This window comes from Thunnus albacares, chromosome 4, assembly GCF_914725855.1.
Source record: "Thunnus albacares chromosome 4, fThuAlb1.1, whole genome shotgun sequence".
NCBI classification, from domain to species: domain Eukaryota; kingdom Metazoa; phylum Chordata; class Actinopteri; order Scombriformes; family Scombridae; genus Thunnus; species Thunnus albacares.
In genome coordinates, this window is record NC_058109.1 from 3,579,304 (window position 1) to 3,604,099 (window position 24,796).

The 24,796-nt window shown below is 41.2% G+C and overlaps 2 protein-coding genes across 2 annotated transcripts in view; one reads left to right on the top strand and one right to left on the bottom strand.

Moving 5' to 3' along the window:
- LOC122981168 (hemicentin-1-like) overlaps positions 1–24,796 on the bottom strand; it is a 738,767-nt gene that overhangs the window by 261,476 nt on the left and 452,495 nt on the right. The gene's annotated exons all lie outside the window — the stretch shown is intronic.
- Positions 1,153–22,157, top strand: LOC122981167 (DDB1- and CUL4-associated factor 1-like). The gene is made up of 30 exons (XM_044349768.1): positions 1,153–1,353; positions 2,349–2,521; positions 2,650–2,726; positions 2,946–3,019; positions 3,211–3,324; positions 4,397–4,534; positions 5,321–5,938; positions 6,082–6,183; positions 7,757–7,915; positions 8,877–9,056; positions 9,166–9,275; positions 10,046–10,145; positions 10,340–10,506; positions 10,640–10,764; positions 10,857–10,933; positions 11,665–11,829; positions 11,965–12,120; positions 12,684–13,307; positions 14,581–14,858; positions 14,972–15,170; positions 15,270–15,352; positions 15,444–15,528; positions 15,778–16,011; positions 16,254–16,347; positions 16,486–16,590; positions 16,879–16,952; positions 17,678–17,767; positions 18,075–18,224; positions 19,584–19,704; positions 19,842–22,157. Exons 2-30 carry the CDS (start codon positions 2,355–2,357, stop codon positions 19,910–19,912), a joined length of 4,737 nt encoding a protein of 1,578 aa, XP_044205703.1. The 5' UTR covers positions 1,153–1,353; positions 2,349–2,354; the 3' UTR covers positions 19,913–22,157.

Below are 24,796 nucleotides of genomic sequence, written 5' to 3' on the forward strand. Positions count from 1 at the left end.
CATTTAAATAGATGTGCATTCTTGTGCAATTCAAAATATCGTAATTACAGGTGTCAAGTAAATAAAATATAAGAAATATATAAAGATAAGTAATATTTAACATTTATAAGATCCTTATAATAAAATATTGAAAAACAGTAAGATACAATAATAACTAGACTGTGTGTAACTGCTGATTAGACTGTCAGCTGCTGCTCTAAGTTTGTTTTTTTTATTGCATGTGGATAAACTATCAATTGATAATTAATAATTAAAAGCTATCAATAAATCAATTTTAATCTTGAATGAAACTTAGTACACAAGTTCTCCATGAGAATGTGCAGCACACTGAATCATGTTACCAACAGACCCACCATACAACTTATTAACTGCTGTATCTCTTAAATGTAATTTCCATGGCAACCGAATTCCAGTAAAAGTCGTACAGATGCTGAATAAGTCTGTAGCACCTGAAGGTGGCGCTACAAGATTTAAAAAATGCTGCTGGAGCTTGTAGTTAGAGATAAACTTCTCTATCTTTCCAGAAGGTAGTTCACAGACACATTTTTTTTACTGCATGTTTTTAAATTGTTTTTGTTTCCTCCAAACTTTATTAAACAAACCATGAATTACAAAACAACATACAGCTTAGAACCAGGAGACACAGACATGAACAGATCAATAAAAGAGAGCAGCGTAAATTATTAAACAGTAAAAAAAAAAAAAAAAAAAAAAAAACGATTTTAAATAAATAAATATGAACTCAGATCTTTCGTAAGCCTTGTAAATATAAATATTTTTGGAAGCTTTAAAGGCGTCAAAGTAACTCTTCAGCTCAGTTTTAAAAACAAGCAGGAGATGAGATTTAGTGAATTTACATTGATGTATGTAAAATTTAGCAAAAAATAAAACATCTATTTAAAAAAAACATCTTCCTTTTGATAATCAAAAACAAGAAAGAAAACAAAAGTCATTTAAAAAATACATTTAAATAAAGTTGATGTAAACGGGTTTTAACTGAAACTTTATGCATCATAAAGTCTAACTGTTAACCATTGTGAACTAAAACTATAATCAAGTCTTGTAACAGGAAATACAAAATAGTTAAGAACTACAAGCATATGACTGTGACTACAAGTCCCTGTAGGAGGCTCTCCGCGTGTCGTCATCTAACGTCGCCTGTCGTTCGGTGACGTAGCGTGCGGTCGCCGGGAGAAGTTTGAAAATAAACGTGAAACTTTTTCTCCCCCCCCCCCCTAAACATTTAATGTCAGCGTCGTTTCACCGGAACCTTTACGGACAATTTAAGAAGAGTTTCTGAAAGCGACGAGTTAAAGTGAGCAGCAGCGGCGCGCGGAGGACGTTTATCTTCAGGTGAGTCAGTAAGAAACAAGAGAAAACTGCGAGTCAACCTGCTAGCTGAGCGGTTCGTGTCTGACATGAGGCTCCGCTACACGGACCGGTTCACCGTTACAGCCTCGACTCACCGCGATATTAAACACAAACAGGGGAAATGTGTGGTTTTTATAGCGGAGAAGCTGCGTAGATCCGGGCAGGTTAGCTCAGGGTGCTAACTGACCCCCTTGTTACCGCGTTAGCTGCTCACAGAGCGGACTGTGTCCTCTGAGCTGCCCGGACCGGAGGACACCTGTTGGGGCGGGGGGCGGGGGGGGGATCGTAGACTGCAACTCAGCCCCACAAAAGGCTGCTTCTCCTGGGATAGAAAGAGAGAAAGACAGATAGATAGAGAGAGAGAGAGAGACAGACAGACAGACAGACAGACTGCAGCCACATGTGTGAAAGCGCAGCATGGAAAAATATATAATTTAAGGAAGTCATCAGACAAGGATTTATGTTTATTGAGAATGATTATTTATTTGTATGAAGGGAAAAAAGGGACAAAATAAATCAAGTTTGCTGTGAATACTTGAAGAATTGTGATTGATTTGGCTTTTTCAGCTTCACTCTTTATTTTCTTTATGTTATTATGTTGAACGCTGCAGCACTTCCAGGTTCACTGCAAATGAAAAATGCAGTACAAATTCAATTTATTATTATCATTATTATTATTTAGTTTATGTGGATATAGTGTGTATGACTGTATGTGTGGTGGATCCCAGGAAGAATAACCGATGCTTGTACTGGTGCTAACTGGGATCCTAATAAAGAACAAAAGCGATGCAATGAAATTATGGAGGATAAAAACACAATAAAGCTTATTTCCATCATGGTCCTGTAAAGGGAAACAGGGTTATTCAAGTCAGGCAAGACTGACTTAAACACAAAAAACCAGAATAATTACACAACAAGCAAAGCAGATGTGTGATTGGCTCTTCATCACTCTCCTCTCCTCCTCTTCTGTCTTCCAGGTAAGGATGTCTGTCCCTGAAGAAGTAGTGTCGTCCGCCCTGTCGGCCGCCGTGTCGGCTGCCATGGCCGTTGCCATGGCGGTGGACGCTAAGGCGGAACTGGCCAAGCTGCTAGACGAATGGGAAGAAGCACAGCAGGGCACCACAGAGGAGCTGGTCTCCATCCTCACCAAGTAAACAGAGATTTGTTTTTTTGTTTTTTTGAATAACTGTGATTTTAATGTAAAATGTTTATTGGATGAGACGCAGACGGACCTTAATGTGTGTCCTCATGATTGTGTCTGATGTCTGTTTTCTGCAGAATATCTGAGCTGATTGAACGAGAGACGGGAGAGTATCACAAAGCAGATCCTGACCCCTTCGATGATCGTCATCCAGGTTTTCATCAGTTTTCACTTCCATAAACATTCTGTCTTTTCTTATTTTTTTAATTTTAAATAGCTCTGAAAATCCAAAAGCTTTCAGAAGAACAACGTTTGTGTTCCTAATTCAGCAGCTGATGTGATTTTCAGCGTTTCACTGTGTAAATGTTCCAGTCAGGGTTTTGTGAGCTGAACTGAAGCTTGTTGAGTTATTGACACTCGTATGATGTTGCAGGACGGGCGGAGCCAGACTGCATGCTGGGACAGATCCTGAGGATGCTCTTCAGGAACGACGACTTCACTAACGCGGTGAGAGCGGCTGATTCTTTACTGAGTCATGTGATTTATGGAAGCTGTGTTCATGAACATTATTTATTATACTATTTATTATTATACTTATTATTATTTTTTCTCTGTTTTTTGTGTTTATGTATGTAAATAACAGAAGTTTAAATTGCTACAACTTTAATTAGTTATTTTTTTGTGTGTATGTTTTGCAGCTGTTGGACACGTATATAATGACCAGCAGAGAGCTGAGCCTCAACACGGCCGCCTGTCGTCTGCTTCAGAACATCATGCCGGGCCTGGAGACCGCCGTCATCTTCCAAGAGAAGGTAGAAAAAGATCATTCTAGCTGCTCTGCATCCAGAGCATCACACCTGCCACTCTTTTCCCCGCTCTGCTGTCTTTATATGCCGGGGATGTTTTACACAGAGCAGCTTGTGTCTCTGGAATTTGCTTATGAATGTATATAAACACCTTTATTTATCAGCAATCAACTTAAAATACATTTTTAAGGATGTATTTAAAGGTGCAGTGTGTAGAGTTTAGTGGCATCTAGTGGAACAGACTTGGCAGAAATGGAATATAATGTTCATAAGTGTGTTTTAATTAGTTTTTAATTACCTGAAAATAAAGTGAAAATTGTGTTTTGTTACCTTAGAATGAGCCTTTTATATCTCCATCACAGAGCCTGACACTAAATCCTGCACACTGGTCCTTTAATTTGTTTCTGACTTATTCTACGTTCACCCACAGCGAAACGAGAAAGAGACACCCAGTTCACCTTCCACTCTGTTCCCTCCTGCTCTCTATGATCACATCTACTACTTTAATATTCATCATACAGTTCCTATTCATGTTTTTTACTGTCTGAACCAGCAGTCACCACCAAGCTGCTGAGATGCAGATAAAATCATTATTTTATGATCTGAACATTTGTCAGACAGAATTAGTAAAAGTGCACGTTAATGACAGTAAACTGTACTGTCAGATCAACTATATTAACATTTAAAAAGACAAAGGATAGAAGTTCAGACAAACAGCATCTGTTCCCACTTTTATGAGCTACAGATGTGTGTTTATGCAGATAAAACAGATGTGGATGTTGGAACCATGATGGATGATGATGAACAATATAACTACAAGAAACAGAAGAATAATTCATCACATTAACAGTGATTTATTAAGCAGCTCTGCAGTTATAGGAAATCAGTTTTAACTTCCTAAACCAAAGATATTACCTCCCAGACAAGTAAACGATAACAAAACAATAAGTAAGTGTGTTTTCATGTAGAGGTGGCTGTTGAGCTGCTTCTTTACTGTGATTACCTGTGAGTGAGTCAGGTGTGTTCTCTGTGTGTGTGTGCGTGCATGTGTGTGTGTGTGTGTGTGTGTGTGTGACAGGAAGGTCTGGTGGAGATGTTGTTCACCTGGGCTCGTGAAGCAGAGCGACCGCTGTGCGTCTACGCCACAGGCCTGCTGGCCAGAGCCATGAGCAACCAGGAAGTGGCAGCCAGCTACCGAGAGGAGAACGCTCAGCTGGTGGGTCTCACACACACGTATAGATGAGTATAGTGTAGTTCAGATGAGCGAGAAAGTGTCCAAACCTTTTGACTGTACATACAAGCATCCAGTGATTCAACGTGCAGTCGCACCTTTTTGCTCATGTTTATATTTCAGTTTTTTCAGCTTCTTCTGGTGTCTAAAAAAAAATTAACACTAAATACTCATCTTTACTGAACAACTGGACATTGTCACAGAGGATGTTAACGTAGCAACGAAGCATCGGCACGAACACGTCTCCATAACTGCACTATGGAACTGTTAAAATCTGTTCGCATTTAAAAGCCACAAAGAAACAGAAATAAAATATATTTTCTTCTGTTGATATTTCAGTAGAGATGTTCAGAGGTGTTGATTTAAATCAAGTTGATTTTGTGTTTTCAACATTAGTTTCTGCTCCGGCACGGTTTGTTGCATGTCTAGAAAAATGTGAAAATATAAAGACAAAAGAGTAATAATAACGTCCATGTTTTGAAACAGATCATACATTTCTTTAATTATGTACAGAACGAACTATAAATGGTTGCAAAATTAACAAAACATAGCAAGCAGGTGTGTAATACAGTAAAGACAGACATGTGTCTAAATGGAATCTGTTAATGAAAAGTAACAGGAAGTGCAAATACAGGAGGTAATGTACATACTGTATAATATCATATTTTCTGATAATTTGTCCCATATGGAGGAACTAAAAATGTTTCTGGAAGAATGAGTGACTGTTAGCGTATTAAGCTTAATAGCTCTTTGTTTCCTGTGAATATCCAGGTTCCCATCATGATTCAGCGACTCTGTGAGCTGCAGTCTGAAGGACTCAAGAGAGCAGAGAACCTCCAGAATCTACCTCAGGACTCTCAGGTTGAAGGCACCCGAACCTCAAACACCTCGACGGACCAGCAGGACAGGACGGACGAAGACGTGGAAGAGGAGGAAGGCAGAAGAGAGAGAGACGGAGAGAGTAGCAGGAAGGTGTTAAAGGCCAGTTTCAAACCTGCGTCGCTGCTCGGTTCGGCCCAGAAAAACGGCGGCTGCAGCAGCAGCAGCAGCTCGACCCGACTGATCCCAGACTTTGTTTACCAGGCGAGCCCGGACATCGCCTCCAGGGAGACGGAAGACAGGCAGGGAGGAAGAGGAGGGAAGAGACAGGCGGTGAAGGAGAACGGGAGGAAGGCTAAGCAGAAGCTAAACTTCACCTCCTCCTCCTCCTCCAGGACCGAGGAGGAGGTGGAGAGGAGCGACGTCGCCGACCAGCAGGCCAACAGCACCTCCTGGTCCGAGATGAGCTCCATGGTGATCGGCTCCGACTACCGCCTGTTACCGCTGAGCCCGGCCATGGAGCAGAGGCTCATCCTGAAGTATCTGACGCCGCTGGGCGATTACCAGGAGGTGAGACGAACCGTCCGCTACACATCGTATCCATAGAGCCGCGTCGCTGATCTAAGTCTTATAGAGACGCTCTCCTCTCAGGCTGCAGAGGGCTGTCAGGATGATGAATGATGTCTAAATCTTTCTTTTGCTCTGCTGTGCAGTTGCTCGCCGTCTTCATGCAGCTGGACACTCGGGCGTTGTTGATGAACTACATTGACCTCCGGCTGACCAAGGACGTCCAGCTCACCTTTGATGCTCTGCTGGTAAGACTTCTGTCGGCCTGAAAGAGCCAAACAAACAACATGTGGAGGCAACAGACTTTGTTTTATCTGTTGACTACTGGCAGCCAGTCCTGAACAAGTCAGCCATCATTCATTCTGCAGATCAAAACTCATACTCATAAAAGACACATCAGCCAATAAGCAGTCAGCTCTCTGGTCAGTCATAGAATCAGATTGTAAGTTGCCACCTGGTCGGTTCATCGGCAGCTTCAGAGCTGTTAAGTATTGAAGCGTTTTTGGTCATTTTTCAGCAAAAAAAAAAAGAAAAAGTATGTTTGAGACATGAACACACAAATGGAGAAAAGCTTTTATGTTTCCAGACTGTTTCTCCATCACTGAACTTCAAAACGCAGGATTTTAACTTCTTATGTCTCCTGTGTTTATTGGTCTGTTTCAAGACGTAGACGAACATCAGACAATAACTAAGTCTAAGCTATAAATGTCAAAGTTATAATCAGTTGTTAACTTCTTCAATTATATATGTGAATACATTTATATATACACTGTATAGTTATACAGTCCAACATGTACTGACTGCTGGTTGAAGTCAGGCAGGCTTTTATCTCATTCAGATGTCGCGCTCCTCCCCGCAGCAGAAACGTGTCTGTCAGTGAAGGATAATCTGAGCCTGTGTGGGTGGGGCTGTGCTAAATTTACCAACTTTAACACAACTGAAACACCACAAACAGTGATGAAAACAAACCCTGTTGAGATGATGTAGGAACTGATGTAGGAACACAGTCAGGATTCTGTAGTGAGAAGTTAAAATGCAGCCACATCTGTTCTCTTAAAGGTCGAGTCAGTCGTTCTGGAGAAAGATTGTTGATATTTGAACTAAACACCAAAAGAAAGACCGGATTCAGTAAAGACGTCACCCTTTCGTTGGTTTCTGAAGAGCGGTTTTGAAGCTCAAAGTGAGCCGCTCCGGCCGTCGCCATCTTGGCAGTGCGTGATGCTGTCTAACTCCCAGCCAATCAAAAATGGGCAAAGAGGCGGGCCGAATGGCTGGCGGACCTGTCACTCAAAGCAGCCATGTCCTTCATTATGCATAACTTTACAGCTTAATAAAATTTAAACAAGTGAGTTATAAAAAAATTCACCCCCCGTACAGTTGTCATGAAAGAGGAAATTAGTTAAAGAGACCAAAACTGTAAACATGTTTATTTCTGCTGTAAAGTTGGGCATTTTAACATGGGGGTCTATGATTGACTCGCTTTTGGAGCCTCAAGTGGTCGTTCAAGGAACTGCAGTTTTTGGCACTTCCACATTGGCTTCATTTTTCAACCCCGGAGGTTGCTGCTCGGAGAAAACACTTCCTTTGTGAACTGGCCACGGCCTCTCTCTCTCCAGTTCACCAGTCCTCCCACCATTCAACGGGTGCTGGAGACGGGAGACTGTCATGTCCTCACACAGAACAGACAGCGAGCGAACCGTCATTTGACAAAAAGTGTATTAAATTAGAATCACTGACTCCACCTTTAATGGATTGAGGACTGAACATTAAATGTGTTTTCTATCTCTTCTTCTTCTTCTTCTTCTTCTTCTTCTTCTTCAGTATCTGGCCTCACTTCTCCTCCATAAGAAGTTCGCAGCGGAGTTCATCGCTCACGGAGGAGTCCAGAAACTCCTGGAGATCCCGAGACCTTCTATGGCAGCAACTGGAGTTTCACTCTGCTTGTACTATCTGGCGTACAACCAAGACGCTATGGAGAGAGTACGTCAACATACACAAACACACAACCGGTTTGAGTCATAGACCTTCACACAAAGGCAAGTTTATTTGTGTAGCACATTTCAACAACAAGGCAACTCAAAGTGCTTTACATAGAGCATAAAAGGCATCAAAACAGAATATAAAAGCAACACAAGTAAAAAGACATATAAAAACAATTAAAAAGTGTAAAATTTGGAAATAAAAATAAAAAAAACAGATAAAACAAGAGAATAAAAGTTACAGTGCAGAGTAGAGTAGTCCAACAGGAGAAAAAAGATAAAAACCAGAACCAGAAATATTCTGTTTTTTATTCCATTCTTTCTTCTTCCTTGTCAAAAACCTGGTGCCTACATTACCCACAATGCCAGATTTGGGTATGTTATGCTATTAGCAGCTAACATAGCCTCACAGAGATCTGATAACCTCACTTCTTTCTAACTCCACATCCTCCAGATTTGTTTCATTTTGTAGTCTTCAGCCTCCAACCCCCGCTGACTCAAGTGACATCACTTGAGGCAACATCAGATTTTTGCACAGCTGCAGGAACTTTTTTTTTTTAAACCTCGGCAGATGCACCTGGAAACCTCAAAAACTAATCAATTAAAAGACAAAATAAATCAACTATGATTATGACAATGAGCCATTTTTGCTGTTTATCAAGTAAAAATACAAAAAAATAACATTTACAAATATTATCTATTTGATTTTCTTCAATTCATATCACTAAAATGAAAACTTGTAGATTTAAGCAAAATGTCTTTTTATTATACAGAGATAGTGAAATATTGGGTTTTATAGGCCACTTCTTCTCTCTGCTAGTTTTATTTCCATTAAACTTTCAGTCTGATGTGAAACAGACAGAAGTAGAGCAGAGAGGCTGGAATGAGTAACTCAGGCTGTTTGTCTTTCTTTATCTCTCTCTCGTGTGTGTGTGTGTGTGTGTGTGCGTGCGTGCGTGTAGGTGTGCACGCTCTCAGACGGCGTGCTGTCCGACATGGTGTCCTACGCTCTGTGGCTGCTGGAGTCGTCCCACGCGTCGGGCGTCTGTCACGCCACCATGTTTTTCTCCATCTCCTTCTCCTTCAGGGCGGTGCTGCAGCTCTTTGACCACCAGGACGGCATGCGCAGGCTGATCAACCTGGTCAGCGCCGAATATCACGCCTTACATGACTTTAATATTACTTCAAGCAGGAATATGTTGTTGTTAAGAAACCACGGTGTATTAATGAGTCTCCTTCTCTCCCCTGTAGATCAGTACTTTAGAGATTCTTAAAACGGAGAACGAGGTGTCCATAATGAGCGATGACCAGGTCTTCTCCAGCCGACAGACGGCCAAACACACCTGCATGGCCCTGCGCAGGTACTGAGACAGATGAATAGATCGAAGTTTAGTACATCACTGAGGCAAAAACACCAAATATCCAACTCACACTCTTTATTTACATTCTTTTGTTTTGTTACTTTTGATCTGTCAGTGTGTAATGTGTTGGTTGTGGCTCGTAGTGATGAACCTCAGAGACTCTGCAGCTCCTCTCGGCTTTACGGAGCTTTATAGTGAGTTTCAGCTCGTTGTTTATCTGTCCAGCTGCAACTTTACTGTTCTGGTTCACTCTCAGCGCTCTCATAGCGTCGTTTTCAGAGAAAAAGCTGTAAAAAGCCGCTGTACACTACCTGCAAACAGACACAGTTAGCTGTAGACTAGCTGGTGAACATAGTGGAGCATTTAGCAGCTAAAGAGCCAGATATTTCCCTCAGGAGTTGGTAGAGAGTAAAAACAGAGCTAAAAGAGAGTGAATATTGGACTTACATTCACCAGGTGGACAGAAACATGACTCCACATGAATGATAATTAGTTACTGCTGGATGTGGAAATAAACAACTGTTTGCTAAAAAAGTTCAGCATATCAATTTAAAAGCCGATGATGTCGGTGACGCTACTTGTTTACGCTTCCAAGTGGCCAAAATAAAGAGTTAATGCAGGTTGAAATGTAGCATTATGAGTCTTAAATTTAGTTTGAATTGTCAAGAAAAAGTAAAGTTTATGGGATTTCTGACATCTTGAACACTTGAGTTTTCCTCGTGTAAACTTACATCTACTTATTAAACTTCTACATTTGTTTGACTTTGTAGATACTTTGAGGCTCATCTGGCTGTGAAGGCTGAACAGGTCAAACAGTCTCTGCAGACGTCAGAGGGAGGACACATTGTTCCCCAGCAGCCCTTTTACAAGGTATTTACTGTTGTTTTTATCATCCTTCTTCTTGCACAGTGTTGTTTGAAACACCTGTTTTCTCTGCTCAGTATGGACGCAGAGTCATTGATGTTAAAGTTACCAATAATGGCTTAAAATTGTACCTAAAATTTAAAATGAAAACCAGAACGACCGCTTTGATCTATATCAGTATGTGTGTTTCCTGTTTCCAGGCGTATACGTACACCAGAGATCAGGTGGTCGAGATGATGGAGTTTCTCATCGAGTGTGGACCTCAGCTGCACTGGGAACCAGTGGAGGTTTTCTGCAAGTTGTCCTGTGTTCATTTAATGCTGCAGCTCATATCTACGGCCTGTGACTGGAGGACCTACTACGGCAGGTAACGTGATGAATGCAGACGTGTTTCCACACTCACTTCATGAAAATATCACAGCATTCACTTTGTTTTCTTCCTCTGTGTGAGTATGTATTGACTCATTTACAGCATTGATAAGTCATATTTGTCTGTCCAGGAGTGACACGGTGCGTTACGCTCTGGACATCCTGGCCATCCTGACGGTGGTTCCTAAAGTCCAGTTGGTGCTGGCGGACACTGTGGAAGTTCTCGATGAAACCAGGTCGGCTGTTTCCACCGTGGGTGAGTAGAACTCCTCGGTTTTCACTTAACTCAATTCTGCTTCAGTGAAAAGTTTTGGACGTGCATCACTGTGTGTCGTGTCTCTGCGGCAGGTATGAGCATCATCCTCGGTGTTGCAGAGGGCGAAGTGTTTGTCAATGACGCTGAGATCCAGAAGTCTGCACTACAAGTAAGAAGCTGCCTTTAGTTAACGACAGGATGGTCCAACACTGGTCCAGATTGAAATATATTAACAACTATTGGATGGAGTTTGCCCATAGACTGTATAAAATATGGACGTAGTCACCGTGACGTCACCCGTTGGTTTGCAAACTGCTGTTTTGAAGCCTGGAGTGTAGCGATTTGACCGTCGCCATGTTTGATTTTTCGGAGCCAGAAGTGACCGTATTTGGACGAGAGGGTGGAGCTGACCATAGCGCTAGCTGCTAGCTTGGTTAGCACAGTGCATTTACAATCTATGGTCAACAGTAATAATGCTAATGCTAATTTTCGCTAGCTAGCGATAAACAGGCTTAAAACCGTTAAAACAAAACGTACTCACGTCTCATCAACTTTTGGATGGATAATCATGAAATATGGTGCAGACATTCATGTTCCTCTCTTTAATGAATTAACTGTAATAACTTTGGTGATTCATCGAACGCCATCATCAGATCAAACTTTAAATGTGTTCAAATATCTGCAAATCTAATGACATTCATTGTGTCGTATTATGAACTGTGAGATTATCTGTGATGCATTAATACAAGTGGAAAAGATTCTTTATTTTCTATGTTGTAAACAGCCTCCACAAGAACACTTGATGGTTTCACTTGAATCTAATAATAATCTCAATATTCCCATTAATTCAAATAAAACTAGAGAGACTTAACGCTGATCTTCTCCTCTGTCCCTCCCCAGGTGATAATAAACTGTGTGTGTGCTCCAGACCAGAGCCTGAACACTGTGGGTGCTTTCGCCGTGGCCCCCCTCAGGCCGTCACTCCACCCCCAGCAGCCCCCCGCCCCCCACAACAGGGTGCTGGCCCACATGTGGCAGGTGGTGCAGAACAACAACGGAATAAAGGTACGAATGAAACGACAGTAAACGACAAATAAAATACCATTCAGAGTCTTATTTTCTTCTTCAATGAAATATTAAAACCAGGAGAAAGTTCCTCAGTGCCGTGTGTCATGGATCTTATATTTCGTCTCCCACCAGGTGCTCCTGTCGCTGCTGTCGGTGAAGATGCCCATCACAGATGCAGACCTGATCCGTGCTCTGACCTGCAAAGCTCTGGTCGGACTCTCTCGCAGCACAGCCATCAGACAAATCATCAGCAAGCTGCCGCTCTTCACCAGCGGACACATTCAACAGGTGAGCACAGAAGACACGACTTTCAACAAACTGTCAAAGATTCTCTGACAAAGTAAAAGGCAAAATTCAGAATAAAAAAGAGAAAGAAAATAGAATAAGATCCTTTATTTAGTCCCTCAGTGGAGACATTTACAGTGTTACAGCAGCAAACAGGAAGGAACAATAACAAGAAGCATCAATTAAAAAGCAAGATATGATAAATAAGCAGTAAAGAAAGAAAAATATAATTAGTTGACAGACTGAACGGTTGAATTCACATTATTGCACATAGAATATTTTGATATTCATACAGTTTAGTGTATATTGATATTGGACATGAATCATCAGTTTGGGTGTTTTCGGCCTGCTGGGACCAGTGTTTATTATAAAGTATAAAGTAATCTGACTCATGAACTGATCATCTATCACTGTGTTTATTTGGCATTTTGAGGTTTTGCAGATTAAAGATGTTCTGTATGTTTTATAATCTTAAATCAGAGGATTATGCAGCCGTGTTCATATGTTGAAACCATTTAAACCACACCGACAGTTAAAATAATCTTCTTCTCTGTCTTCCTCTCCAGCTGATGAAGGAGCCGGTGCTGCAGGACAAACGGAGCGAGCACGTCCGTTTCTGCCGTTACGCCGCGGAGCTGACGGAGCGGGTGTCCGGAAAGCCTCTCCTCATGGGTACCGACGTGTCATTGGCTCGCCTGCAGAGGGCCAACGTGGTCGCCCAATCACGCATCACCTTCTCTGAGAAGGAACTCCTCATGCTGATCAGAAACCACCTGGTGGCCAAAGGGCTCCACGACACGGCCAACACACTCATCAAAGAGGCCAATTTAGCCATCCCCTGTCAGAACTCTTCATCCTGCGTCACCCCTGCCTCCTCCTCCTCACTGATTCCCAGGACTTGCCGGTTAGCCGGCGGGATCGCGGCTCGTATCGCCGGCCATCTGGGATCCTCACCGGTGTCCTCGGTTTCCGCAACGGCCTCCCCTTCTTCTTCACGCTCCCCGGTCCTTCCTCACCCTTCGTGCTCCTCTTCGTCAGCCCTCTCCACTCCTCACCCGGTGCCTCACGGTCAGGGCTCCCCTCTGGTCGGCCGCATTTTGTTCACGCGGGAACGTCCGATGGCTAGTTGCAGCACGGGAAAAAAACTGCGAGCACTAAAGCAGAAGTCTGATCACGGAGCTTTTATACAGGTCAGTGATGAGTTTAGTTTCCTTTTGTTTGATTGTTTTTAATCTCACTGAAGCTTTTTACCAGCTGATTGTTATTTTGAAGACATTTATGTTTACTATTAATCACACCTGTTTCACTTTTACAGATTGTAATTTATAACATCATAATATGAGGGAACCCAGTGACAAATCTTCACCCTCTCAGTCAGTTTTAGTTTCACCAGTTGTAGGCTGTTCGCTACCCAGCAGCAAACCCAGTAACTCCACTTTACTCCTGTGGTTCCCCCTTCATATATAAATATAATTCCTGTACTTAATTATAAATACTAAACAATATAATTCAAATAAGTCATTACTTGTTTTGTATTAAACTTTAACAGTATTTTTACGTTTCATCACTTTGTTTCGGCAGCAGCTCTGATCTCAGCCCTCTGATGTTAAACATCATCCAATCCAACAGTTATATTTTGTTATGAACTGTGATATTTCTGCAGAGTGCTCACTTTGCTTTAAGTCGTCGTTTATTTATGATTTGTAAAGCAATTTAGATTTGATATCTACACATCAAGAAATATTTACTGCATTTCAGTTTTCCCCTTTTTTATGGTTCCCTGTTATATTTAGTACAATGTTTTACTTTGTTTGCAGCAAAATAAGTACCTCTCTCTCTCTGTCTCTCTCTCTCTCTCTCTCTCTCTCTCTCTCTCTCTCTCTCTCTCTCTCTCTCTCTCTCTCTCTCTCTCTCTCTCTGTCTCTCTCTCTCTCTCTCTCTCTCTCTCTCTCTCTCTCTCTCTCTCTCTCTCTCTCTCTCTCTCTCTCTCTCTCTCTCTCTCTCTCTCTCTCTCTCTCTCTCTCTCTCTCTCTCTCTCTCTCTCTCTCTCTCTCTCTCTCTCTCTCTCTCTCATAGTTTCATGACACGTTTCTTCGCTGTCAGCCACAAACAAACCGGACCGGCCGACAGAGAATAAACGACCTCAGTCTGTCACTGATATTGATCATTATGCACTATGACAGATTAGTTGTGACTTTGCCCAAATTTCACTTTAATTTTACATGATGTCTAAATAAACATGATTATCAGTTTCTCTCCTGCTTCCTCTCTCACATGTGCACTTCCTGTTACTCTCCCTCTCTGTGTCTCCTCTGAAAGCTGTTAGTGGTTGTGATGCTTTCCTGAATACAGATGTGTTACCTTCATTTAGACTCCCCACCCCCTCCCCACCCTCGATACAGTCATCATCATCGTTATTTGAAACTGGGGCTCAACTGTTGATTCATTTCCTCTCTTTATCAGACTCCAGCCATGAAGAAGCAGCTGGAGCGCCACCTGCCTTCCCCCCCGACCCTCGACAGCATCATCACCGAGTACCTGAGGGAACAACACGCCCGCTGCCCCAACCCCGTCACCACCTGCCCCCCCTTCTCGCTCTTCACCCCCCACCGCTGCCCCGAGCCCAAACAGAGGAGACAGGCGTCACCCAACTTCACCGCCCGACTGGGGAGCAGGGTGCTGTACCCGAAATATGAAGGTGTGGACAGAGGGTGTCTGGATAGACATCTGATATTTAGCAGGTAATGAACACACTCCACCTCCGCAAACCACCACATACAACACAGACTTCTGTAAAACCTGAACTAGACGTCGTCCCGTTCATCATTTGTCTCCCCCCGCCTTTATTCTCCAGGTTTCGACCGATGTCCGTCTTCCACGAGGGCGACGGAGACGAGAGCGGTTTCACCTGTTGTGCCTTCTCAGCCCGCGAGCGTTTCCTGATGTTGGGAACCTGCTCGGGTCACCTCAAACTCTACAACGTCTTCTCCGGAGAGGAGACGGCCAACTACCCCTGCCACACATCGGCCATCACACACCTCGAACCCTCCAGAGTACGTCTGGGAGAGAATCTGAGTGATTGATAATGTTTTCACTCTTTTCTCTTTTATGTAAAGGTTTTATATATCACATTAAATCTGTTTGTTTCTCAGGATGGGAAACTGCTGCTGACCTCGGCGTCTTGGAGCGTCCCCTTGTCTGCTCTCTGGTCTATGGACGGTGTCTTTGGCATGAAGTAAAACTCTCACACACACACTTTAACATGCTTTCCCTCTTCTGGTTTAATGAGTCATTAATGATCAGTGTTTGTTCTTCTTCTGTCTCAGGAACTCATTTGTAGACGACCACTATGTTGAGTTCAGTAAACTCTCTCAGGACAGAGTCATCGGCACCAAGGACCAAGTCGCCCATGTAGGTTATTCATGTCACAGCTAAATGCCACTTTTTCCTTTTTACTCCAGTTTATTCTTGCATCACATCATTCATTCCTATTTACAAGTGGGCAAAATTTCTTCTTCCAACTGTTCTGCTTGGTCTTGTCTCTCCTTTATTTTTAAATATTTCACATTCAGGCAGATCAGAAAACCTGAAAAACAGAAACTGTATATTCTTGTCTATATTTTTCTCTTGTTGTATATAATTTCTCCTTCTCCGCTGCAGATCTACGACATCCAGACGGGTCAGAAGACCCTGACCCTGAACGACCCCGGTCTGGCCAACAACTACAAGAGGAACTGCGCCACCTTCAACCCCACAGACGACCTGGTGATGAACGACGGCGTGCTGTGGGACGTGCGGGCGTCGCGCGCCATTCATAAGTTCGACAAGTTCAACATGAACATCAGCGGCGTTTTCCATCCCAACGGGCTGGAGGTCATCATCAACACTGAGATCGTATCCTCTGACCACTGCTTTTTAAAAAAAAATTATCCAAAGTGACATAAATACAGAAGCTCAGTAACTATTTAGTTTTTTTAGCCATGTCGACCTTTTCAAACACGGCGACCTATAAAGCTAAAGGGCAGAAACTCTGTACAACTAAAACAGAGTGACAGAAAGACAGAATAACTCCTGGTATGTGCTGTAAGAGGAAAATAAGAGGTGTCTGCAGTTTTCATCCTTGACAGCAGCGTCAGTGGGACCTGAGGACCTTCCACCTCCTGCACACTGTCCCCGCGCTGGACCAGTGCAGACTGGTCTTCAACAGCAACGCCACCATCATGTACGGAGGTACGGGCTGTTTGTCTCTGATACTCATACATCATGTTGTACAGTATAGTATATTACTGCCATCGTTGCACATTATGATCCTCTGTTCTGTCCCCACACACACACACACACACACACACACACACACACACATTCTAGCAATGTTGCAAGCCGATGATGAGGATGATGCGATGGACCAGCAGATGAAGAGTCCCTTCGGTTCATCCTTCAGAACCTTCGACGCCACCGACTACAAGCCCATATGTAGGCTGCACTTCCTGTTTACTGCAGACTTAAAGTTTATCATTTAGTACATTTATGTTTTACTGACTGAACCTTGATTTTTATTTATTGTGTCAGATTTCTACGTTTCTGTCTTTACTCCTAGACGTAGTGTTTCTGGTTTGGTATTTTTATGTGACTTGTTTATAAGAGTAATTTAAAGATAAAATACAACCATCCTTTTCCTTTCTAACTACAAGCCTCAGCTGCTTTTATGTTCCAGTTATTTGTCTTCAGTTTATAACGCAGAGATCGGTTTTGTTTTTCCAGCCACCGTGGACGTAAAGAGGAACATCTTCGACTTGTGCACTGACACCAAAGACTGCTACCTGGCTGTCATCGAGGTACGTCGCTTGACCTTTAACCTCCATGTCACCAGTGTTTGCTTGTAAGTGGTCGGAAAGGTTCGCGTGTTCTGCTGCCGTCATGGAAGTCAAACGGAGCAACATGAATACAGATTATAACAACAACACCAGCTTGTTACGATTGAATCATTACAAGTGAACAAAACTATTTTTAGCTCCAGTCTCAACTTTAAATTCTTGTATTCTACATTTTAATAGATTATTAATCAAGAGGACTTTCACCTTTTATTGGATATGTTTAAACTAGTTTTAGAACTACTACTAGGTAGAACTACCCTTCCTCCTCCTCTCCTCCTCCTCATTCACCCAACAGTATCGTTTCATCCATCTGTAACCCAGGCCTCGACCAATCCAGTATGAAAATCTGATTTATGATCCACATATTAGATTTGGTGCCGGTTTTACACCAGACGCCCTTCCTGACGCGTCCGTCCCCATTTATCCAGGCTCAGGACCACTAAGAATGTGGTTTGTGCATCACCAGTAGCTGGGTTACCTTGAAACTGTGTTGATTTTATTAAATTCCTTCAACTGTTATGTGAGTCTGGATGTAAACTGCACCTTGACTGGTTGGCGGAGGCAGACGACCATGAGGAGATATTTCTAGTTTAGGAATATAATGTGTAATAAACCTTTAAAGAAGTCTGACAGGAAGCACGTTTGAAACCATTTTCATGTTTTTTTTTGTCATGTTTACTGTGTAGAACCAGGACACGGTGAGCCTGGACACGGTGTGTCGTCTGTACGAGGTTGGACGACAGAAACTAGCAGAAGAAGGAGACGATGACGATCAGGTGAGACACACAGACCTGAAGATGGTGTTGATGACATCGACACAGTTATGTTTTTGGTCTTTTTGTTTGTTTGTTTGTTAGATTGTGGCTTAATTGTGGGCAGCATATTAAACACTGTATGCTTGTACATTATGTCAAGATGCTTATAGGTAAAACACGTCCTCAAAACAGCTTCACTAACAGTCAAAACAGTAAAAAGAATCATCTCACTGTAAATAACAATCATGCAGCTGATCTAGATGATGTCGACTCAGCAGAGTTTCAGACTGAGATGATTTTGTTTTTAATGTATTTTATTCTCTTCCAGGACGATGAAGACCAGGATGATGATGATTCCTCCGACTCGGATGACGATGATGATGATGATGATATAGACACAGACCCGCTGATAGAGGAACTGGCCAATAACGACGACGGGGAAAACGGAGAGAGAGCCCGCTCGCCCACTGATGAAGAGGTACTCATCTTCACAAACCACAGCTGCAGCTTTTCTTTATTGTTGTGTTTGTGGTGCGCAGGACGTTTCAGCGCTGTTTAAACATCGTTGATTGAGATCAGTCGTTGGTTGTGTGACATCATCTCGGGGTTCACCTGTCTGCGCTACACGTGGCTTTGTTTTGTTTGTTTTGTTTTGTTTGTTTATTTAACAGGGACGGTGCACATTAATAAACATTGCTGTAAATGCGTCAGAGTTTCATCTGTAGTTCCTGGACAGATGTTACAGAGTCGCCCAAAGTTACTGAGGTCATTTATAAGCATGTGGAACATATATAATATTAATAAAAAACATCCTTAAAACATGCAACACACAGACTCATGATACAAGATATGCAAGACAATAAATACATGAAGATATTAATGTTCATAGATGAGTAGATTGAATAAAACCACACTGAGCACAATAAGACAATAAGACATGCACGCATGTACATGAAGGCAGACTGGCGGTAGCGAGATGGCAACATAGCGACAGGTGACAGCAGACAACAAGGTGCCACTAAGTCTGATTAGTGCTGACGGAGCTGAGTACTAAATTAACCAGTAGCTCGTTACCCTACTGGGAGCAACTGGTGCTGCGTCACTCTCTCTGCTCTCTCCTCCACTCACCTGTTTTGGTTTGCTTTAGTTCTGTTGCTGCAGTTTTCTAATGTTCTACTTTCTTGCACCTTAAAACACTCAAACACACATCTTACACCCAAACCAAACACCACTGACACTACTGATATACACACCTTGTTCTTTAATTATACTTCCTCCTTTAGTTTGGCTTAATTTGGGTCATTTTGGTTCAGTAAAGTTTATTTTATTAAACCAGCCAGCCTGTATTTACACTATTTACATAGTGTTTATATACTATATAGTATATATGGTGTCTTAATGTTGACATTGTATTATTTTGACAGTTGGGTTACAAAATACAAAAGACTTTGGAAACTTTACTTTAACTTTTCAAGTTAAAAAAACTCACAAATGGTAAAAACTGTTTCTCTCTGTGTTCAGTGTTGATGAAGGTCGAGGTTTAGAGGATGAGAGGATTAGATATCTGATCTAGAGAAGTGCTTCAGGTTTAGTTTCAGTGAAAAAGAAAAGTTATTGTGAACAAACCAAAACGTGAATCAGATCTTGTGGTTGTAGCTTCAGTCGGTTTGTTCTGTCTCACTGATGATGATGATGATGATGATGATGATGCTCCAGTCTCCTTCATGTCTGAATTAATGTGGATAAAAAGGCGACTGAAAAACAGCAACACTATCTGTGCAGTAACGTGTCCAGATGTGTGTTGTAACGTCTCACTGGTTTGTGTTTTGTCCTCCAGATCGCAGATCTTCTCGGCAGCAACAGCGACGATGGTAACGACGACGAGGACGACAACGACGACGACTCTGACAACTCTGACTACACGTTAGGAACTGACGACGGATCCGACGTCTTAGATTGTGAGTAACGCTGTCGGTCGATCAGCCTGAACACACGACGCATGAAGTGTTTATACTCAACAGATTTTATGCACGTTTTCAATTTGAAAAAGCTGGAATTAGAAAAAACAAAGTTGAAATATTGTGTGTGTCTGCAGACTTCCCCGAACAATCAGACGACGACGACACTCAGTTCATCCGTTCCCTGCGTGACCGATGGTTCTCCTGACCGGAGAAAACGTTCTGCTCTGCTGCCGCTGACAATGTGAAACCTCAACAAGGACCTTTTCTTTTCTTTCCCCTTTTTAAATTATCATTTCTAATTTAATCAGGCAAGTTGACTGTGAACACGCTGATGCTCTCTCTATATATATATTCTAAACTTTAAGAGAGACGACAGTGATGATAAATAAATATTTCCACAAAGAGCGCGAGGCTCCGATGAAAACAGAGCGTTCCTCCTGACCTGTCTCTCTGCTTCCTGTCTCCACAGAAGCGAGTATCTGTGCAAGTTTTGAATAAAACATATTTATGATGTTTTACCTGCGTAATGTCGCTGTGCTGGGAATAAGATGTTGTGTTGCTTCACTGTTGAACTCACAGTTTTTTAATATTCATCGAGACTCAAAGCCACTAAGGAAACAAATGCAGTTTCTAGTGTTTATCAGGTGTTTCTTTACAGGAATCATTCAGGGTCGATATAAAACTCATAATGTTTAGAGCCATAACTTGACATTTAATGTTAAATTGTACTTGAGAGTTGTATCCTCAGGCTGCGCTGTACTTCTGTAGAGATTCATTCAGCAGTCAACAGTCTTCCATACATGTTTTATTGTTTGTTTGTTCATAGCTAAAAGCCAAATATTCACATTAACACAGAGACTCATTCTACAACTATAAAAGCTTCTTGATCCTCATATCAAATATTAATTAACATTCAGAGAAAATAAAGAATGTTTTGTGCCGATTTAAAGAAGTTAAATGCAAAATATGTGTGAGAGAGGTTATCTAGAATCAAAGAAATATTAGAAATACCTCAATATCGTCATGTACAGAATAAAAAAAACACACCTCTGTGTTGTAAATAATCCAAATGCTGACCTTTAATAGAGATAAACACCTGTGTCTGCAGGCTGAGAGCACTAAACTAACGCAGGTTTCTGCTACTAGTGAACGGATCACATTTCCATGAACATTTTGTATATTTTACCCACAAAATTCAACATTTTTTTTTTGTTTGTTTTTCTGAGAAAGCTAGATGTGGCAGTGTTTTCAGTTGTGGTTGTAATTTTGAGATGATGATGATGATGATGATGATGTTTAATTTATTTTTGCTTGTTTTTGATTTAATTTATTTTTAGTTTAGAGGGTTTAACAGCTTTTTGCATGTCGGGACAAACGGAAGGAAGGAAGGTTGTAGTTTTTGATGACTGGTTTCAGCTCCTGTATCTTTAAACTGGCAGCACTGGGCAGATGCTGCTCCCAACTGGTCTTTTTTCCTGCCAGTTACAACTGTGTGTTGACTGAACACAGAGACAAAAAAACTCCTCTGCAATCAGTGTTAAAGTCAGTGTTACACATGAGTCATGACTGTTTGTAGCAGCTGGTAATGTTGGCGAACGAGAAAATCCCAGTAAATGTGATAAAAAATTGTAACTTTCAACTTTTAGTGATTTTTTTCACTAATGTCTTAAATCTTGTAATAACTCATAACGATGTCAATATGAAAACTACATGTTTTAATTATTTAACGTCAGTCACAGATTATCAGACGTTCATGTCGATGAATATTTTGTTTCTTTCATTATCAGCTGCTGCAACGTTTCATGAAACACAAGGTGGGAATATGAATCATATTTTTTGTATCAGTACAGTTTGTCTATTTTACAGCAGCTCTTAACGAACAGTCAGACTTTGACATTATTACCTTTTGATTTGATTGTTGGATTATTTTTCCAGCAGTTTAAACAAACTTCAAAAAGATAAAACAGCAGGTTTCATCATTACGGGTAAAACAATATTCAGCAGGTTTGCAGTGCATGTTGTTGCAGAAATATGAGTATTTTTGAAACTTTAACGCCAATGTTACGCTGATTTTAATTATTGTGAAAGCTGATTTCACAAAGCTGTGAGGAGCTTTTCTTTCTTTTCTTTTTAAATTATTGCTCTGGTTGTGAACCAATCAGCATCGCTGCTGTTGGATGAAAAAAAGTCAGGGGTTTAAAATATACAACTTTTATTTTAAAATGATCCCAGAGGTTTGGTTGTGATATGTTGCTCTCCCCCCCTGCAGAAATACAACATGTATTTGATGCCACAGCAGCTTTTCAGATTCATAGAATCTACAGTTTTACATAGATTGTGTTGTCTATTAATCTGTGTACATTGTTGTAAATAGTTAATGAGACTGTCGGTCGATGCTTCAGTCAATAAGTTCTACTTTAATAATAAAAGCCACTTTTCTCTCTTCTTTATAACTCTTGCATTGTCTCATAACACTGATGCTGCAGCGACTTCAGGAGCAAAGTGTTTCACATTAAGATAAAGATACTGTTTGTATAATTCACCATCACATGAATTTGGGTAAATTTCTGAAATCTTTTATTAGTCACAGTTGCAGGTCATAAATCACAGTTTAAGAAAATATATTTAAATTCTACAAAATCACAATTCTCAGCGAATGCAAATGTTCAACTACAAATCATGACAAATGAGGACGCTGTGTATGTTCTGCATGTGGTTTTAGGGAAATCTGAAGCTTTACCTGTTGATGCATAGTTAGTTGAATCATCACTAGAGGTCAGTGTTGCACTGACAGGATTCTGCACAGCATCTCTGTCTCTACACATGACAACACTGACCTGAAACAAGCCCTCATCACACAGGCAAATGAAATCCACAAGCAGTATAAAGGCCAGAAGTACTTCTTCATATACACACCACATCCTCCTGATGTCCAATAGGATGTGTTGTAATAAGCTTCAACCTGCAGAAATCTTCTTCTTGTGTTGCTTCCAACTGTGATATTTGAGCAGCTGCCTCTTTATGTGAGTGGGTATGTATGTTTATACTGTGCAAAGGGTTTTAGGAGGTTTTCTTCTCTATAATGCAACACCGTCAGTCTGATCATCTGCAGCAGGACGACGAGCCCAAACATCCAGCCAGAGTCATGAAGAACTCTCTTCATCAACCAGAAGAACGAGGAGTCCTGCTGTGGCAACTTCTCCAAGATGAAGATGCAGGAACGACCGACCTGCTGAGAACCTGAAACACTGAGAACTGCTGCTGGTTTAAGGGTGATGTGAGGAGGGATGGAGACACAAGAAGAAGAAGAAACTCACTGAGGCCTCTTTACACTCTCAAACACCAGATGATAACAATCTTTCTTATTTTCTTTGGTACCATGAAGTTATTTCCAGACAAGATTCACTCAGATGTTTTGTTCTGGTTTCCAGTCAGCAGCATCTGCTCTGTTGAAAATAACAAGGTTTAAACATGCGTCCCTGAAGCCAGACTGAGGTTGGTTATAGAGACAGAAAGAGCTGCGGGGTTATCAATATAATATCAATACTGTGATAAGATCAGATATTATTTGAGCTTTAGCCTGTAGCACCATACTAATGAAATGAACCACAGCTTCTCGTCTCGCTGTATGGACACATTTTCACTCCACAATCAATGTTAATCTACAAACTGTTGCTACATCATCTACTGTATATACAGATATATTGTGGTATTTCATTTGTCATCATCACTAGTGATCATTATCATCATTGATTAATCTGCCAATCATTTTCTCAATTAATCAATGATGCATTTTGTCTTTAAAAGGTCAGAAAAAAGTGAGAAATGTCTGACAAACAGTCCAAGATAAGAGTCCAAAACCCCAAAAATATTCAGTTTACCATCATCTGTGAAAGAGAAAAGCATAAAATTCTCACATTTAAGAAGCTGGAGAAGTCAATATTTGGCTTTTTTTAATCAAACTAACTAATATCTAATTGATAAATATAAAAATACTTGGCCATTGATTTTCATCATCAATTAATTGAGAAATCGTTGCAGCTCTAATCATCCAGGAGCCCTGACGGGAGAGTCACAGGTTCAATCCCTGTAACTTTAGAAGAACTAAACACAACAGATGAAGGACAATGACAAATAAAAATAGATAATGAGGGAATAAAACATTACAAAACAATACAATAAATGATTAAACAGAATAAAATATTCTGATCAAAAGCTTAAGACTCAGGTTTTATTATAAGATATAAACACTTTCAGCAGCTCTCAGATCCTCAGGCAGACTGTTCCAACCGCTCGGAGCATAAAAACTAAAAGCTGCCTCGACAAAAGTTTTGGTTTTGCACTTTGGAACAACTCTGACAGAGTCCTGGTTCATACATTACAAGCATTTCAGACAAATGGGCTTTAAAAACAAGTAAAATAAGTTAAAAGTCAGTAGTGAAACTGACCATTAGAAGTGTTTAACAACAGGTGTGATGTGTATCAGACAGGAGAGTCTGCTGGATAGAAAAGCTTCCATTAGTCTCTCTCTAAAAGAATAATGGCTGCACTTCAGCAATATTTTTGAGGTGATAAAAAGCAGATTTGCTGACAAACCCCACATGAGCCTTAAAGTTCAGCTCTGAGTCAAAGATGACGTCGAGGTTTCTGTCCCGCTGGCTCACAGTGAGTCCTGGAGGATTTCATGTTGTGACCTGTTTCTCTCTAAAATCTCTGTTTTATCCTGGTTGAGCTGTTGAAGGTTTTATGACATCCAGGCACTGATATCTTAAAACACATCTTAAAAAAAGAGCATCAGGTCATAAAGCAGCACAATACCCAACATATAATCAGGATGGAGGCTAAAGCAAACAACAGAGCGAGGCGTCCCTCCTCTGTTAGTGTTACTTCCATTAAAGGTTTTATTTCCTTAAACAAACCGAGCGTCTACGTGTCATATGTGCTACAGACTGAATAAACAGTCTGAGGTAAATCTGAGATGTTAAATTTACTGCTGAACTCAAAAAATGAACAAACCTCAGCTGCTGTCTGTTGTCAGAAGTGTTTTTAAGATCTTCTCCTTGAGCACAAACCAGCGTTTCACTGTTTT

Bases quoted from the DNA above. Each gene is read 5' to 3' on its own strand.
- LOC122981167 (XM_044349768.1), top strand. From the start codon at position 2,355: ATGTCTGTCCCTGAAGAAGTAGTGTCGTCCGCCCTGTCGGCCGCCGTG. The intron at 16,953-17,677 runs GTACGTCGCTTG...TTTACTGTGTAG, and splicing joins GCTACCTGGCTGTCATCGAG to AACCAGGACACGGTGAGCCT. The intron at 17,768-18,074 runs GTGAGACACACA...ATTCTCTTCCAG, and splicing joins AAGGAGACGATGACGATCAG to GACGATGAAGACCAGGATGA.